The sequence below is a fragment of the Amblyomma americanum genome, chromosome 4, assembly GCF_052857255.1.
Source record: "Amblyomma americanum isolate KBUSLIRL-KWMA chromosome 4, ASM5285725v1, whole genome shotgun sequence".
Lineage (NCBI taxonomy): Eukaryota > Metazoa > Arthropoda > Arachnida > Ixodida > Ixodidae > Amblyomma > Amblyomma americanum.
This window is the reverse complement of record NC_135500.1, coordinates 41,060,684-41,079,045: the sequence shown is the minus strand read 5'-3', so window position 1 is coordinate 41,079,045 and position 18,362 is coordinate 41,060,684. Positions and strand designations below refer to the sequence as shown.

Here is an 18,362-nt window from a genome sequence, read left to right as displayed (position 1 = left end):
TCTCTTCTTTCACTCGCTCCGTAATCCCTTCCCTCGCGGCGCGGTTGATGTGTGTACACCGGGAAGTTAGACAGTTACTGCGCATTTCGTTTCCTCACAAAATATTTGCACTCACATCTTCCGCAGCCGAAGGGTGACCTCGTCTGGCGTTCTCGTGAGCGTGCCCTCACAAGGGCGCTCTGTTCAGCGCCTTCTTCCCAGTTCCCCGCTTCGTCGCGCGTGAGCCGCCACCGACCGACACCAGGCGGCGGTAGCGAGCAGGCGTTCGTTAGGGAGCCCACGTGTTGCGCCGCCGCCCTAGGTGTCCGTAAGGTGGCAGTGCGTGGATACTATAGATTTTTTCGACAGTTTCCTTCCGTCGAGTTTCGTTTGGCTCGTGCCGATACCTTCTTTTGTAGCGTCGTATTCTTACTGCACATGATTTGCGATCCTTGATACAGTCGGCACTGTGCCATTGAATTGGTTATGAGCGGCGGAGGATGGTGTAACAACGAGTTACGGAGGAGACGTGTTGCCGAATTTCTTCCTTGTGTCTCCTTTTCTTGTCCCCGTTTACGGCGCACGATATAGGCCTTGAGGAAGAGCGATTGTCACAAGCCTCAATGGCCAGACAACACGTCCTTTGCAATCCGGGAGGGATGTTTCCAGTGCGAATAGGTCTCTAAATTGCCTTTCTTTTGAAGAGAAAAGCTTCACTACGCAAGATAAAGCAGCCGTCGGGCAGGCCGGAGAATGACCTTCGATGACCTTCAGTCGGGCAAGCAGACGCGGCTTGGCGTCTGTAACATTGAGTGCGTTCCGCACACTGCGTAGGCAACGCGCCCACCCTGTACGCTGCAGGAGGTTGGTCACCCAATGAACGCTACGGCCAAATGTGCGGTGTGCGCGCTTTTGACCTTGAACCGACCTTAAACCACCTGACAGCTAGGACGTCACTCAGGCGCCGCCGACGCCGAAACCGAACTCTCGCCTCTGTTTCTATATAGGCCGTCGGCGTTCATTGTGTTCATTGACGTTGGCGTTGACTATGTTTACTCCGATGATTTAGAGGAAAGGAAGGGCGCATAACTGGCTTCCTGGGTCAGTGGACGCCTCAATCGCGCTTTGAAGTTGCGTGGAGGCGGTGTGAGAGAGATGTGGGTTCCATGCATGAGCGCTGACAGCGTTGTGGCAGACACGCGGCACTGCAGCAAGAGGCCGCAGCGTTCATTGGGTGACCACCCTCTCGCGATGAACCATTAACTGCCACCTGCCAGGATGGTAGGGGGGACACGCTGGCTATCCAGTGTGCGGAGCGCACTGAACGTTACAGACGTTAAGCCGCGGCTACTTGCCCGATACAGCACAGCTTTCGCTCTCTAACCAGGTTCAGCAGTAGTTAAACCGCAGCTATTTTTTTTTAGAGGTTCGGCAGTGTTTTCAAGGGTGATTCGTACTCCATAATGACTCACCATCGACTCTCGGCAGCCACTGTTGAATGTTGCTTCGAAACAACGAAAGAAAAACAAAACAGAAACTGGCAACCAGAGGGCCGTTTTCAACCTTGTGCTCTTCTCCTGCGCCCCTCGCTGCATGCACACTGCTTTCTTCGCGTTCTGTCGCGAACTAACGGCGCTGTCGAAAATAATTCTTAGACATTAGACGTTCTTAGCATACAGGAGTCGTATTAGCGGAGACGCATACGGCTTTAATGCTAAACAGTCGTGCGTCCACGAGCCGCAGGGGATCTCGTTGCGTGCATGCGGCCCATGCAGGGCCGAGCAGTGGCTTTCAGCCAACGTGGCACGGAACGGCGCGAGCATGCGCTGCGGCGTCCCACTCTCGATGCTAGGATGGGCCATCAAGCTGCACGCATGTTGCTTCGAGAAGGCTGGAAACAGGCTTGACGGATGAGCTGGATAGCGACGTCACGACGTGCTTCGCAGTGCAGTCACCTGCGCCGTAACGTCACCTTCTCTCTTTATGGCTCCATGTCGATGTGCTGCTGCGGTCGCCAACGCGGCGTGTAGAGCGAGTTTTAGAGCTCTCACCGGTAGGGCCAGCTCTCTTTGCATAAAACAGCGCCGGTGTTTCCTGCAACGGCTCGAAATGGCAGAAGACCGCAGGGATTCTTTTCCATTTTCTCTGTGCGGCCGCACTGAGCGAACTGCGGCCGCGTTCATGCGCACTGTTAATGTCGGTGACCTTTTGTTTATTTAGCCACCGATTACCTTCTTCTGATAGATGCTTTATTTTGCTAGGTTGCGAGGGAGCGTCAACCTTTTCCAATGTTCCACTGACTGTCGCTTATGGTCGCTGCCCTGGCTGCTGCTCGCGGCATTTTCTGGCAGGTCGAGCAGCACGTGTGCTTGTTCAAGGTGAACAAAATGATTCTCTCAACCTCGTTTTCCCCACGTAGTGGATTATCGGCTGTCTTCATCCTTTTTCTTTTTTGCTCCAGATGCCCTCTGCGCCTTATAGAATAGCGGACGCACTACGTGTTTTTCTGTTGTTTTTTTTTTACCCGAACGAAGCACAAGCTCCGTGCCACAAACTGCAGTCCACTTTTGCGGCACCGCGATCTACGCTGATCCAGGCACCGCCGACTCTGATGACCACTGCATGCAGCAGAAAAAAATAATAATTGGTTTTTGGGGAAAGGAAATGGCGCAGTATTTGTCTCATATTTCGTTGGACACCTGAACCGCGCCGTAAGGGAAGGGATGAAGGAGGGAGTGAAAGAGGAGAGGAAGAACGAGGTGCCACAGTGGAGGGCTCCGGAATAATTTCCACCACCTGGGGATCTTTAACGTGCACTGGCATCGCACAGCACACGGGCGCCTTAGCGTTTCGCCTCCATCGAAACGCAGCCGCCGCGGTCGGGTTCGAACCCGGGAACTCCGGATCAGTAGCCGAGCGCTCTAACCACTGAGCCACCGCGGCGGGTCAAAAAAACGTTCGCACTTTCAGTGTCCGCCACGGTCGACAGAGGGAGGCTTGCTTGACTTTACTAACGCCGTGACTGACGCCTTCCACGAGAAAGGACCCCAGCCGTGTGCACACATCCGCGAGCAGAGCTTAAGTTTGCTGCTGCTGCCGCCTTTGTTATGCATTTGCTTCCGTCCTGCCGTGGTCATCATCGCTGTTTGCCTTGTTGCCATCGTAGCACAGCTTTTCAGCCGCGTAAGTTTCAAACTGGCTACGCGCATCTCACGCGCGGCTCCCAGTGTGCTTCCAAAGGCTTGCTGATCGCTGTGACCCGCGATGGGAGACTGTCCTGAAGTGGCGATGGGAAGCGCCGCTTGCGTAATACCGGTTGTTCTGCGCTTATTCGTGGCAGGCACAAAGAACGACCGGATTTCAGAGTCATGTCTCGGCTTTGAAGTGACCGGGCAGAACAGGGGTGTTGCCTGCTTTAATCACAGGGCATGGCACAATGCTTATACTCCGGTGCCTCGGCAACTCAGACCGCCTTTGCTACTTCTCCACTTTGGGGGCGCCCTTCCTTCCCTCCGTCACTACCATTATTTCGTGTCTTTGATTGCTGAGTTACACACTCAGTGAAATTTACGGCGCGTGCAGCATATTTTCACCGTTGAAGTGATGAATGCGCTGCATGAGGCGTCTGAGATATTCTCCGGCCAGTTCGGGACCACGAGAGGACGTCTCGTTGCCATCATATATTTTGCAGGGCTGTGTCACGATTCGCTCCACGCACGGGCCGCGGCTTTCCGATTTGGGCGACTGCCAGCGTTGAGTCTTTTGGAACCACGCGGGCTCGAGTAGCTCGGCCTTGCATCACGAAGCGGTTAAGAACAGAGCAGCTCGCACATGTGCACGTAATTATGGCAACCAGCCGGTGTGGCTCTAACCGAGGCTGCGGTTCACGTGTGCGCAGCTGCCGAACGGAGCGAGTTCGTCTGCAAACGGCACGCAGTCGAACGCAGCGCACAGGAGAACGTGGCGGATTTCTCACTGAACTTGGTCAGAAGAACAGCGCAGTGAAAGACGGCGACACAAGGGCTGACTGATGATGCGAAGTGTACCGGTTTATTTGCGAGCTATATGTATCGAAAGAATGTAACAAGATCAAGATTAAAAATTCAGAGGGACACCTAACTACATAAAATGTTGGCAATGCAATAGAATCGAGGCTGTTGATGCCTTTACGTAGAGTTCTTTCTCACTCATACATGCTTGTGCTTGCGGTTCCTTTCACGTTTGTCTGCACACAACCAGGCATTTCTTAGAGTCGTCTTGCTGGTGGTTAGGGGTTTCCTCGCAGATGTCTCGAAGTGGAGACACGGCCGTATGATTGTCACTTTCGGTCTTGTGACGTCGCTTCTTTCCAGCCAGTGGGAATTATACGGTCTGATGACGTAACTTTACCCCTGCCAATGGGCGACTTTTATGAGCGACGGCACATGTTTTTTCCAGACGAGGCTTCTAGCGCTTTCGCATTAAAACCACCACGTGGTCCACGAGGTGAAGCCAAAAGCAGCAGTATAGTGCACACGCCTTTTGCGCCTCGTAGAAAACGTGTGCGCGTTCCTCCAAGAAAAATGAACCACCTAGACCAGACCACGTACACCTTAGGTCATGTCGCTGAGCTGCTTGGAGGCAGGCCGTCTCAAGTCCATGTGCACACGCTCTGAAGCCACGCTGAAATCACTCGGAAACGAAGAGGGTGCCGCTACCTACCCTGGTTCGTCCTCCCAGAAAACAAGGAAAGCCAAAGCAGACAAGAAGGAGGAGGCAGCCAGAAAAAAATTCGACCTTTATGCAGTCTTCCGACGTGCGCTGCTCTGAGGCGCCGGCTTCATAAAGTCTCGCCCGAGCGGAATCAATTTATCTCCGGCGAACGGTCCTGCCTAACACTTCTCCGCGCGGTTACGTATCGATGTTTCCTGGCATACCTGGGGCAGAGGGCGGGCAAGAAGCCCTGTAGTGGGTGCTGGCGTCGGACTTCAGGCTGGCCTTGTGCTCACGTGCGAAGCGTGCGGGCGGCTTTATCGCGCGAGGCGCCGCTTAACGGGCCACCGACAGCCGTGGCTGCAATTGTCGAGGTCTTCAGCCAAAGAGCATGGGCGGACCGAAGTGCCCTTAGCAATAGTCGCGTCACCAGCGAAGCAACTAGCGCAGTCGTCTAGGACAGAAAAGAAAGCTTCACAACGCACTGATGCGGGCGAGATGTTCATACATAGGTAATTCTACAGCGCCATCTACAAACCATGATTCAGACAAACACGGAGACAAAGCACAATAGCAAGGCTTCTGTTTGTTTATATATTTGATGAACCAAAGGGCATTGTGTAATGGGGGTTAAAATATCAATGTGAATCTCAGCAAACAAGGGACAAAACACAATTCAGTGCGTTATTAAAAAAAACATCAGAATTCCTAAGCATTAGCACAGCTTCACATGGACACTACAGAAAGAATACTCGGAGGTGCACACAAAATATACAAGGGAATACATACAAAAGATATACAAGCTTGGTAACAAAATATATAAACTGATTATTCTAGCAGTACAAGCTACAAACTTTCTCAGGTAATGAAACGGTTTTTTTTAACGATGCAATTGAATGAGGAAAATCATTCCAAAGTTATATGGCGTGGAGAAGGGACGATGAATTGAAAATCTTTCTGCGTCCGAAGATGCGTAAAAACTGCTGTGGTGGTGCAAGCGTCTAGAAGTGCGCAGTGGAATGAAAAGTGGCTATCGGCAAACACATACTTGAGTAACAAGCGTAGGAGCGAAACTGAGCGGCGATTTCCTGAAGCCTTGAGATCGTTTTCTTTTTCTTTTTTCACACTGTATTGGCGGCGACAGTAGTTGGATATGAACCTTTGCTGCTATGTTGTGAATTGTTTCTAATTTTGTGATCAGATAGCTCTGGTGTGGTGACCATATCGGCGACGCAAATTCTTACTGGAGGCGAATATAGGTTACTTAAGATAGTTTTCTTAAGATAGATACGAGCAGTGAGCGAGACGTTTAGAGCAGGTGGAAGTGATATGTTCGAACCAGAAAAGGTTTGGTTCTAAACGAATGCCCAAGTATTTCTACGACGAAGTCTCAGATATAGGCACACTATTTTAAAACAATGAGAAAACTTGAAATTGGCACGTTTATGGCTGAAAGTCGTTATTTTGCATTTGAAGGGGTTAAGCTTCGTGAGCCAATCTTCACACCGCCTAGAAATATATTAAGATCCTGCTGATGAACGCCATGGCCACCAGTTGATTTTATTACGAGGTAAATTATGCAGTCATCAGGGAACAACCGCAAACAGGATGGTGTATTTGTTGGATAATCATTACTATAAATAAGGAACAACAAAGGACTGAGAACACTACCTTTAGGAGAACCCGAGGAAACAAGCAGATGACGAGGAGAAATTGTTAACGCGATCAAACGCTTTTGCAAAATAAAGAAAGATGCAGTCAGTTTGTTCATTTTTATCTATGTTAAAATTCAGATCAAATTTTAGCTCGAGCAGTTTCGTATCACAAGAATAATATTTTATGAAGCTTTACTTGTTAGAAAAGGAAAAGTTATTAGACTCAAGATGACGGCGTACGTTAGAGGAAACAACGCGTTCAAGTAATTTACAACCTTTGCAAGTGAGCGAGATGGGCCTGTGACTGTCAGGGGAGCCTCTGTCACTTCTTTTAAAAACAGGAATTACTTTTGCCACTTTCCACTCTGGAGGGAGTTGACCAGTCTGTAGGGATTGCTGAAGTACACGACTGCATATTTCGCTGGATATGGGCTTCGTATTTTTCAATACATTAGAGCTGATATTAGTGACGCCTGACGAAGTCGAAAGTTTGAGGTTGTTGATTACGAGCGATATGTCTTCAAAAGTTATAGTAATGCGTTCTATGTACGGCCAGTCGAATTCGGGACAAATGGTGCGCTGGAATGATCTTCCTTTGCGAAGACAGATGAAAATAATTTGTTGAAGTGAGACGGGAATACTTCAGCAGGAACGGGTGTGTGTGCTTCCTCATGTAAATAAACGTAATTACATGTACGACATTACATGCGTCGCCGAACTGTCTCGTTTCATACCCTTCATCGCAAATGCTTCGTGTAAATCACTAATGCTTGGCTTCTGCATTCGAAAGTGCATTCTGCCTCCTAAAGGTGCTGGGCTTGTTTGTGGGCTTTCAGCCTTCAGTTAGCCACGGCATTAGGATATGCAAGTCCCTGAGGGCCGAATGGCAACGTCAAGTGAGGTTATGCAAGGACCACCTGAGGCTTCTTCTTCAGTCTTCAGGCCAGAAGGGACGTTGGAAACAATAGGGGCACGAAATCAGCCGGCTCATCAGCAGCACAACGGAGTTTTGGTTCAGCGCTGTGTTGTGCCCCTTCCCTGTTTGGCTTCGAGCCGTTGCGCTGGTTTACAAGAACCATATCTCACCAACTCGCCCACCAGTTCATGAGGTACTGTCATGCTGCAAATGCGCTGAAGAAATTAAATGAACGGCTGCGCAAATCAGGACACAGACAAGAAAGAGACATCACATGTGCACCACATGCGCAGCCGTTAATTTAATCATGCACCAACAGGCCGTTATTCTGAAGGCGTTGAAGAAACTTGAGTTTTCCTGCTTGGGAGGGACTCGATAACAGCTCGTTTTCAACAGTTAGTACTCCTGCTCTTTTAACGTCTTTTTGTCGATAAAGACATCTTTCAGAATTTTTCATAACTGTTAGCGATTATATGTTGTTATCAAGTATTCGCTGCTGGTACGCGTTTGCTGATTTTAGCTGTTTGTTTAAATTACTGGGAAATGTTTTAAATAAGGCTACACCAGAAAGATCATTGTGGACCTGGAAATGTTTGAACAGTTCGCTTTGACTCTTTATAACTTTAATGTGAACAGGAACTGGCCAGGGCTGTCGAGTTCGAGATTTTATAATTCTTGTCTTCCACGGTAACATCATTCACAAAGTTCTCTTAGCTCATTTGCAAACAAATTATAATACTTTTTACTTTGGGAGTTAACATAGGGGTCCAGTTGGTAGATAATATTCATTGCCTAATACGGTGAAGTATTCATCTGTGATACTTTGATATTAAAAACGCTGCGCTTATAATTGATACTATAAGTCTGAATAAGAATCTAGAGAAATTAACCATAAGGATCATTAACATCACAGACTCTTTACACCTTAACTGATGGAAGATGCAAAAACTGGAGGGTCTGCGCCATCTGCATTCGATCACGTTCTACCTGACGCTGGCGGTAATACAGCATGTACTATATAGACCGCCGCTATGGACGAGGGTGGCGCTGGTGAACACTCTCAATGATCGCCTACACGCAACGTAAATACCACCGTAAGCAGAAGATTGGACAGCCGCCGGCGTAGCTCACTTGGAAGACACTGGACGTAAAATTCGGAGATTGTGGCTTTGGGTCCCACCGGTGGCATGCAATTGTTTTTTCTTCTGCTTTCTAGTCAGTTATCTTTAAGGGATAAAACATTTACTGTATGAATATGCAATTCTTTAAGCCCACAAATTATAAAGAACAGACATTCCGCTATGCTACTTGGTATCGGTGACTGTTGCGTTCCTTTCAATATACGCCACAGCGAGCCCGTCTCTTGTTCCGAGCATTCCCTGGTCAGCTCAAAAAAGTGGTAGGTTTTTAACGTAGTTAAACCGAGTAGATGTGCGAAAGCGTGTGTTTAGCCTGGTTGTCTCATGGTCTTGCGTTGCTGCGTCGTCGGCACGTCTGGCGAAGACATTAGTTCGATAGTAGTATTAGTTGATGTAGGCTGCTATGTGGAATGCGCGGCACGAGAGTGTGTAAATTAATTTATTTTCAATACTGCCAGTCTCATCTGAGTCCATAGTAAGTGGTTTAACAATGAAAAACATGATAAATTCAAGCAGCGCACTCGTGAGTTGCAAGACAGAAAGCCAAACAAAGGTGAACGTTAAGGAACAGGCCAAGTAAAAAAATAAAAATAAAACGTAAACATTAGTGCAAAACGTCTTGGATTGCGAACACACGTATGCAGACACGCATTTAAAAACAAAATAGTGACATGTCTAGAAGTCAGGTGCGACATTTCAATCAGAATTTCGGCAAAAATAACAGAAAACGGGAGCACGGGAGCGAGAGTGAGAAAAAAATAGAAACTTCCTTCGGCGAATAATTAAGTTAACAGACTACTGAAGTGTTGAGAGGTGTTTGAGACTGCGTTATTATTCATTTGATATGGATTCTATCGGTGACGTGAACTGAGATAATGTGTCTGCAGTAATGATTGAGGGATCAAGGTCATTCCATTCTCTTACTACGAGAGGGAAGTGAGAATACATGAACGTGCCATTATGGCATGAGTATTCTGTTATAGCTCGTGCGTGTTTATGCCTCGACGAAAGTGACTGAAAAAGATATGTATTTTGATAAGTCTATCTTGTAGTAGTTGTGAATGAAGAGAAATAAAAATCTGGGGGTCGTGCTTTTTGCGCTCTGAATGATAGTGTCGATAAACCCGCAGTAGCCGCGAGGTTAATTGGTGAATCAGTGCGCTTTTATTTGTTATGAATAAACCGCAATGCTTTACGCTGTATACTTTTCCAGTTTCGTTAGATTTGTCACTGAAGGGGGGAACCAAACTGTGTTAGTGTACTCTAAAACCGGTCGAACGAAAGTATATGCGAGAAGCTTAGTCGACGTGGGTGCGAAGCGCAGACATCTTCGCAGAAAAAATAGCTTGCTTAATGCCATCGAGGTTACGTCAGCAATGTGCGCGTCCCATCTGAGGTCAGAAGTTAGTGTGATGCCTATGTGATTATGTTGATGAACTTTTGTCAGAATTCTGCCATTAACAAAGTACGAAGTCATACGGTCGCTTTTTTCTTGTTCCCGTCATGCAAACAGATTTAGTCGTGTTTATCGTCATTTGCCATGCTTTGCACCATTCGGTTAGCTTGTTCAGTGAATTGCTGAGTGAAATATCACTTTCGTAGCTGTTAATTCTTTTGTAGATGATGCAGTCATCGGCAAAAAGTTTGATGTTAGAATCGATAATGTTGATTGTGTCGTTAATGAAAATTAAAAATAACAGTGGCCCCATACGGATCCTTGTGGGACGCCTGATGTGACGGGCAGTGTCGGAGATTTCATGTGCTGAAAGAGCACAAATTGTGTCCAATTTGATAAGTAATCTATAATACAATCTAAAATTTTCCCAACTCCGATGAAACCTCGTAATTGCGCAATTTATTTGCTGTGGCAGACACGTTCAAATGCTTTAGAAAGGTTCAGTAATGTAATATCAGTCTAGCTGCAGTTATTGATGGTAAATGCCAGATCATGCACAACCTCTGTAATCTGTGTAATGGTTGATAGCCCATCACGGAATCCCTGTTCGTTTGAGGATAAAAGGTTGTGAGTATCAAGAAAGTTTATTAGGTGCTTAAGGATGATATGCTCGAGCATCTTGCAAGCAGTGATGGTAAGAGATATTGGTCTGTAATTGGAAAATAATGTGATACCTCCCGTTTTGTGTATTGGTATGATTTTTGCCTTCTTCCAGTCGTCAGGTAAAGATGATGACAAGAGGGATTTACGAAATATCAGGTCCAAGTATCTGCTGCACCATTGTGCGTTTCGCTTCAGGAAACCGTTTGGAATATCGTCTGCTCCGGATGAATTTTGAGGGTCAAGCGTGACTAATATATTGAAAATACCCGCGTCTAATATGGTTGGTTTATGGGGGTTCACGTCCCAAGCGACTCAGGCTATGAGAGACGCCGTAGTAAAGGGCTCAGGGAATTTCGACCACCTGGGGTTCTTTAACGTGCACTGACATCGCGCAGTACACGGGCCTCTAGAATTTCGCCTCCATCGAAATTCGACCGCCGCGGCCGGGATCGAACCCGCGTCTTTCGGGTCAGTAGCCGAGCGCCATAACCACTGAGCCACCGCGGCAGCGCGTGTTATGCGATTAAATGATCGATGCGTGGTGTTTGATTGCCATAAAAATTCGGGAGATTTCCGTCATCTTTTGTGAAGCTCGAGTGAAAAAAAAAGTTATTGTACGCATTAGCATTGTTAGCTCTTTCGTCAGAAGACAAGTCCGATAACACATTTTCAGTAGGGTGGAAATAGTTGCAAAATTTGTGCGGGCTGTCTGTCGGGAAGTTAGGTAGCGTTACATGAAAATGGCGTTCCTTGGCCTATTGCTTATGTTCCTAAATTTCGCGATTGCCCACGCCAGCTTCGTAGCTTTATACGGACATGGGCCTTGTTTTTGACAGAAGTGCGCGTTCTTTTCACGTGTCGTTTTACCAGCTACATTAGTTTGATAGTAGTATTAGTTAATGAAGACGATGTGCAATGCACAGCGCGAGAGTGCGTTGCTGTTTAGCGCGAGGCATGATCGGCTGCGGCGATAGGACAGTGCTCTCGTGCAATCGCTAGCGAAGCTGATTCGTTCGCGCCGTCGCGGGTTCGAATCCCAGTCGCGGCAGTATTTATTTATTTATTAACAGTTTGGACAAGGTCACCCTCTAGGACAAAGTTCGCGCAAACTCGGTGAGACGGTTTGACCTCGTGGAGAACTGCTTTCGCCCTAAAACTGGAGTGGACACTTACGCTCCGCCTTAAGGTATGACGCGTTAGCGTTACTGCCCATATATATGCGGAATTGGTCATTCTCCACTTTACATTCATAGATCCGTGGGAGTCCTCATAACACTCCTGGCGCAGCGGTTAAGCGATGCGCCAGTGCCCTGCGATGGCAGGTGCTGCCACCGGTGGGACTTGTGAGACCCAGATTGCTCTTCCCGAGCGACATCGCGTGACCAATCATTAATTTAACTGCCACTTGCCACGATGAGCAGGATGTGTGACGTCAAAAGGTCACGTGACTTAGGTGGTCCACTTGCCACTTAGGTTGCTTCTCTGGGGAGCTTTCGTGTATTTTTCGCTCACGGCCAACAACGACGACACCGGCTTTTCTGCGAAACGGAACACTTATCGTTTGGTGGGGATAACGCTACGCACGGACAAACCGACAACTGAAACGACGGACACAAGACAAGCGCGCACTAACAACTGAGATTTATTCTGGTACGAGGGCACATAAATACATTTCATGCACGTGCTCAAAACAATCAATTCATTGCCACCGGCTGTGTCGCACGCTCTTTCATTTCTTGATTAGATGTAACTCCTCACTTGATAACAACACCGAGGGTGCGCTTACGCACTCGTCTTCACCGGCCTCCCATATCTCAAAGGCTTCTTTCATTTCTCTTTCTTTCTTGTTCCTTGCACGAAATAAAATTGAAGTCCGTTCAAAGGAAGGTGAACATTTGTGATTTGCGCAATGGGGGGCACGGTTTCCAAGACACTTATCGCGTTGTCGCGTTAATATTAACAATTAAAAGGCTAAGCGTACTGGAAGTAGTAAGCCCATAGCCTGATACAACTGGAAGAAGGCGGCAGCAAATTCCCCTAAAACAGGCCCTCCGGCCAATGGCGTCGGCCAAATGTCAGGACGTCGCGGTTTATCTGTGGTTAATGCCTTTGCCACGACCAGCCCCCTCGGATGTCGCACTAGCAGGTGTAAGGGGATTAACCGCGACGTCATGGCGATGAGCCGACACCATTGGCCGGAGGGGCTCCTTTAAGGGGCATTTGCCGGTGCGTTCGTTAGTCTTGTCCGGCTATAGTAGGCATCGTTATGAAGTGCCGACCTGATTAGAATTAGAATAGCGCGTGATTAGATTGATAAATTAATTGCTGTTACCTGTATTTCCAGCAATAGCAAGATAAAAGCTGCTAACAATGGTTGTTCAGTTTTTTTTGTGGTAATGTAGGCTAAGGAAGTGTCAAATGACTGAAAATATTTATCAGTGCGATCGGATGGCGACCTGTCAACAACAGACGAGGTTAAGCAACCTAGCAGTATCTGAGTCGGCTTTCACAGCAGAACACTAAAAATAAAATTCATCTTGGAAAATACTGTAAGCAAAATATTCAACTCGGTATCTTCGTTGATTTCCCTAAGATGCTCGATTCTTAGTCACAGTATCTTTATTTGGAAATAAGAATGGTGTTTGAGAAATGGGTGCCGATTTCGTTACTTCAGTAAGCGCAAGCAAGTGTCATTTGTGATGGGCAAGGAATGGGGTTTAAGCGGCCATGCGTTATGGTGTCCGCGAGGGTAGCGCCGTTTATTTTTAATGTTTATTTCATTACCTTGCAAACATTGCTAGTTACGTGAAATCATTTTGCATTCATATGATACAACTATTTTTCTTATTGTATTTTTCTGCTTCACAGACGCTTTTAATGTCTGGTCACTCTTTTCTTAATGCTAGACTTTAATGGAACAAACAAGCAGCACACCTAGTTAAAAAATTTGCACCGTTTTTTGGATCGCTCTCTCGCTGGCGAATCGGATTGTCTTCAGGCCTTAAACCAATAATTTATGATTGTTTATTTCATTGGCACATCAACAACTCTCGCTTAGACTGGGCCCTTACACTTAACACCAAGCGTCATAAGGTTTTAAATCTTTTAAGAGAGCAGTTAACGTTATCGGTGGTACTAGCTGCGTACTGCCGATGTGTGTGTTCAATATTAAATCATCCGTATAAATGCTTTTGACGAATGCCATCTATAGTATTACAGAAAGTCTTCTCTACTTTTCATTTCTAATTTCTTCCTTTGCATATAAAAACTAAGACCAAAAGAAAAGCGTGTCTTACCCGATTATCTGCACTGTTGTGCATACAAGGAGGAGGAATAAACTTCATTACTACAAAGTTGCAATGGACCACCGATTCCCGAGAGATCTCCTCAGTCCAGAAGACCTCTGGCTGCCGACCTCCAGCTGGGCGTGCGTGCAATGTTAGGAGCGTCCCCTTTGAAATGGGCGGGTGCCACCGTGCTCGGTATTCTTCTTCTTTGTATTTTTCTAATCACTGTGAAATTTAACGCTACTTTCTATACATTCATCATTTTTATTCACTCATAAATTGTGTTCATTTTACGTTTGACAAATTTTATATCCTGAACTTGTGCCCTTACGTCACCGTCGTGCTTTCGAGCTACCAATCTTACAATCGATTTTTGCTAGCGTCTACCGCGGATTCATTCATATTACTCTCCTTATATCTGAACCCTGGGATCTCAGGGAGAGTGACTGTGCCTTTATCGACGTGTTGATGGATACTGCCACATTCTATTAAAAGTATCTTCAACTGTTTTTACTTATTTACCGCAAAATGCATACATGTCATTTTCATTGTTAAATTTCTTTTTGTAGCTTCGAGTTCCAAGACGTCCTGATCTTGATTCAAAGAGCAGAGTGGTGCCTCCTAAGTTGTGATAGATCAATTAATTATAAATAATTAACGGGACAGAGCTCTAGAATGGGGCCGCTCTCTCTCGTTGTCTTCTCTTGTGCACGTGTGCTTTTTGGTGCCTTTTATTATACTAACTCGCCCAACAAGAAGTTTTCATGTATACATTCTTTCCTGCTTTGCCTTTTTCATTCTTCGTACAAGTCCAGAGCCTGCTTTTTCACCATAGAATTACGTTCTTACCTTGAGGGTTTTCCTTCTGTCCTTAGAAGCTCTTTTCCGCCACTGTGAGTCAATGCTCTTTCTGTGCAGGTATTTAAATACCTTAGCTGCCCACCTGTTATAGTCCAATTTCCTCAGGCGTTCTTCGCATAGAATTTTACTCCGAGCTTCTCGTGCTTCGAGCGATGGCCAGCCCATATCCCCCTGCACTGCCTCGTTTGTGTTTTTCCCGTGGGCACCTAGTGCTAATCTTCCAATAGCTCTCTGATTAGTTACTTCTAGCCCCGACTGGACTTCTGCCTTTCGCCATGCGTCATTTCAGCAATGGCCCGTCGTTCAGCATCTCCATCCGTCACTCGCGCTTACGTTCCCGCGCATTCATCTGCGGCGCGATAACCACTCCCGCTGTCGGCGGCGAGTGCGCGGCAGCGTCCTCTCCTTCCAGGAGCCCGGGGACGAGGGCCTGACGTCGTCCACTATCGGCATGCATCCAACTGTCGCGTGGTTCAGCGATGCCAGCGCGCTAGATGCGACCGCACAACGTTCCGCGCACTCGTATCTCTTCCTGCACATCGCGACACTGGTCCGCCGTTGGCAGCAGCCGAGCGAAGCTCCGCTCACCTCTGTCGACGGCCGCTAGAGTGCTTAAGGCGTGGGTCGCCACTCCAGCTGTAATGGCGGCGTCGCATGCGGCACAGTAACATCGCAAGTGCTAACGCTGTGAAACACGCGAAGAAACAGTAAAAACTTTAATAAGAAATAAAACTTTAAGCCCTTTTATTCTTCCTTGTTTTTCTTTTTAACGAAGAATGTTCAACTTCGAACGTCTGGTCAACATAGTGTTAGGGAAATAACTATGCTGCTTTCCCAAGCACACGGAAGTTCTACTTTTAGCGCAGGACAAGGGCATAAACAAGCGGTAAATACTGCAGTAACAAACGAAGACAACCAGAAACAGTTTCAAGATTATTCGTATGTAGAGAAGTGCTCAGAGACCGGTTCGCACGAAGAACATTAGCTTTAGAAAAACATTGTGCTAGGCTGCTTATGGAACTGATCGTTTCATCGTCACCATGACTTGGTTCTAATCCTAAAGTTCTAACGAAAGAAATGATATTACCAACTTTAATAATATTGGTGATTTTAGTGATATATTGAAGTATCGACGATGCAGTATTGAGTATCTGTATCGGAATTAAATTTGGGCTCGGCATCTCGTACCGGTATTGCAAATACAATTTTTGAAGGTATCGAGTATCGGTTTGAAGTTACTTTTTTCGAGTATCGTGTCCAGCCCTGTGTGTGCCGTTTTGCCCCATCTTTCTGCTGCCCAGAATCAGGCCTTAACTGAGACAATTTGTACTGCAGTAATATCGTGAAAGGAGCACTGCGGGCGACTGCGTCGCCCCGTAAAGGGAAATCAGACAACCCCTCTTTGGAGACCTCTCAACCGTCCCTCAGATATAACTCATTGATCTAGTATCGACAAAATAAGTTTCCCGGCTGCGCCCGTTCCTTGGGTCGTCGAATAGCTGCTGACTATCTTGTACATGTTACAGAAAAGAAGTAACCGATTTCAATCTTGAGAAAGCGAAGCAGCACGAAAAAACGGGGACGAAAAAGACACATACGACAGGACGGATGCTGCTGTCGTATGTGTGTCTTTTTCGTCCCCGTTTTTTCGTGCTGCTTCGTTTTCTCAAGATGGATCATTACCAACTGGCCCAAACTTCGGTGGTTTTGCATACGATTTCAATCCCTTCGTCTGAAATGTCACCGATTGCAGTGGTCAGTTACTCCCCCCCACCCCCTAAAAGTAACCGATCAATTACAAAAGAGTAATCGGTGACTATTACGTTATTTTCCTCCCCTCTTTTATTAGCGTAAGACGAATGCATATACAACGACTAGAGTCAGCCGGCGCGGCTTCCTTTATTCATACGCTGTTATCTTCACCGGCGGTTGTTTTTCTATGTTTTCATCGATAGTTTTTCCCACGATTCTTAGTGAAAGCATCATGAGCGACAGTGAGGACTGTCTCGGCGTTCGTGCAGCTGCAGGGAAGGGCGGAGTTGTGACGAACGAAGACCTTGCGCACGAGCTCGTGTAGTTTGCAAAGGGCCGGTGCTCGATTCGTCGTTGTTCGCACTCTGAGGGCACAAAGCTCAAGCTCAGTAAACGGCATACATTGTGCTGTGCCGTCGTGAAGAAATGCAAACCGTGGCACATGGGGCTAGTCAAAAGCACGTAGCTCGGGCTTCATGGGCACACATATCCTTGCGTGCGAAGATTTCCTGCAGCACCAACACACTATCTCTATCGCGTTGAAATATCCCTCGCTAGCACCCGTGTTTGCCTCCAAGCTCAGGGTGTCGAAGCTATACCTCTGGTTACAGCTTGTTTTGGAATAGAAAGTAACTGATTACTATTAATACGTTAGTGGAAGAAGTAATTCGATTACCGAAAATTAGAATTACAGAATTCTAAACAAATGTAGAGAGTTACACGAAATCAGTTTTTGTTGAGCGTTACGCAGAACTCTGGCTGTGGGCGCAGATCATTTATTAATTTTTTGTATTTTTTTTTTCTAAAAAGTTTTAAATTGGTTCAGGCCGACTTCTTTTATGTTATAATCGCTTTAAGCCTGCTATACGTAGTGCTGCGGGCTGAGGCAATATTTTTTTTTCTTCTATTTAAAACCTCGCCATATATATCTGCTCTGGCTCCTCCTTCGTGAGATCCAGTTCACCCTTCGTGGGATCCAGTGGCCCCAGTCTCCTTTATTATAGAAGAAAGTGGAAGATGCATTTTTACGGAAATCCATTCCGTCGTAAAAAAAAACCCTCCGCGTTAATATCCACTGCGCAGACCCAGACGCAGGTGCACGAGAAGTACGCGTCAGTACGGCGCGAAGAAAGAGATCGTAGCGAGCAGGTAGCATTCCGTGCGGAGATTTTCCGACATGGACGCCGGGTCTCATCCCGTCTGCGGTGGGCCGCTGGTACAGTGTACACCACTGGGGCGGTACGTCAGCCAACGTCGGCACCGTGCTCTTGTGTCGCTGCATGCGCCCCATCGCAGCCTACGCGCGCGCCACTCACTCATCTCGGCGCGCATATCATCGACGCCGCGGCAAAGTTTACATGGCGAGGAGAGAGGAGGACGGCGGCGATTGCGTCTAGCTGGCGTTATCGCGTCGCCGTTCCCCGCGATCGTAAACGCGACATGGACGCGCTGCACCTGGACGAGGCGTCCTTCCCGGTGCTGCGGGCTCTGCGCCGGCTCGCCAGCGTGGTCACCGTCCCGCAACACATCCGCAGCGGCCGAGTCAAGATCGTGAGTGAGCTGGCACCTGAGCCAGCGCTGTGGTCAGTGCCACTTCGGTACTGCACTTCAGTGCCATCTAAGCCGCCCTCGGAAACTTCACTGAGGAAGCGGTGTCCGTTAATAGGTGGTGAAACAAGGTTACAGAGCGCGGGAGTGCGGAGAGACACGGGCGTGAGCTCGTTTCTATGTCTTTTTGTCTTGTGTCTCCTGGCCCTATGTTTAACCTTTGCAGTGTTCAGAAATATGGATTGCGCTTACTAAAATGCAGACATAGGAGTGGGAACAGGTTCCGACGTGACACATGCGCTTGTGTCCTTTCCGTATGCGTTCCTATTCCCTTGTTTAGGAAGCATGGTTCATATTTCCCATGGTTATAAACCACATATATCTAGCGAAGAAGTTTTGCTGAGCCGTCCCTCTGCATTCTTGTCTCCGCGCCGTCTCCAGCGCAATCTTCGCCCGAATTCGTTACGTGGTCAT

The 18,362-nt window shown here is 47.3% G+C and overlaps 1 protein-coding gene across 2 annotated transcripts in view; it reads left to right on the top strand.

Moving 5' to 3' along the window:
* LOC144127891 (transient receptor potential cation channel subfamily M member-like 2) overlaps positions 1 to 18,362 on the top strand; it is a 223,971-nt gene that overhangs the window by 38,114 nt on the left and 167,495 nt on the right. Inside the window, exon 1 of one of the 2 annotated variants that reach the window (XM_077660864.1) lies at positions 17,709 to 17,891. The exons of the other annotated variant lie outside the window; for it this stretch is intronic. Within the exon in view, the coding sequence (XP_077516990.1) occupies positions 17,781 to 17,891 (111 nt within the window). The 5' untranslated portion in view covers positions 17,709 to 17,780. Of the gene's footprint in view, positions 1 to 17,708; positions 17,892 to 18,362 lie in introns of those variants that run through there. 2 annotated transcript variants of the gene reach the window in all.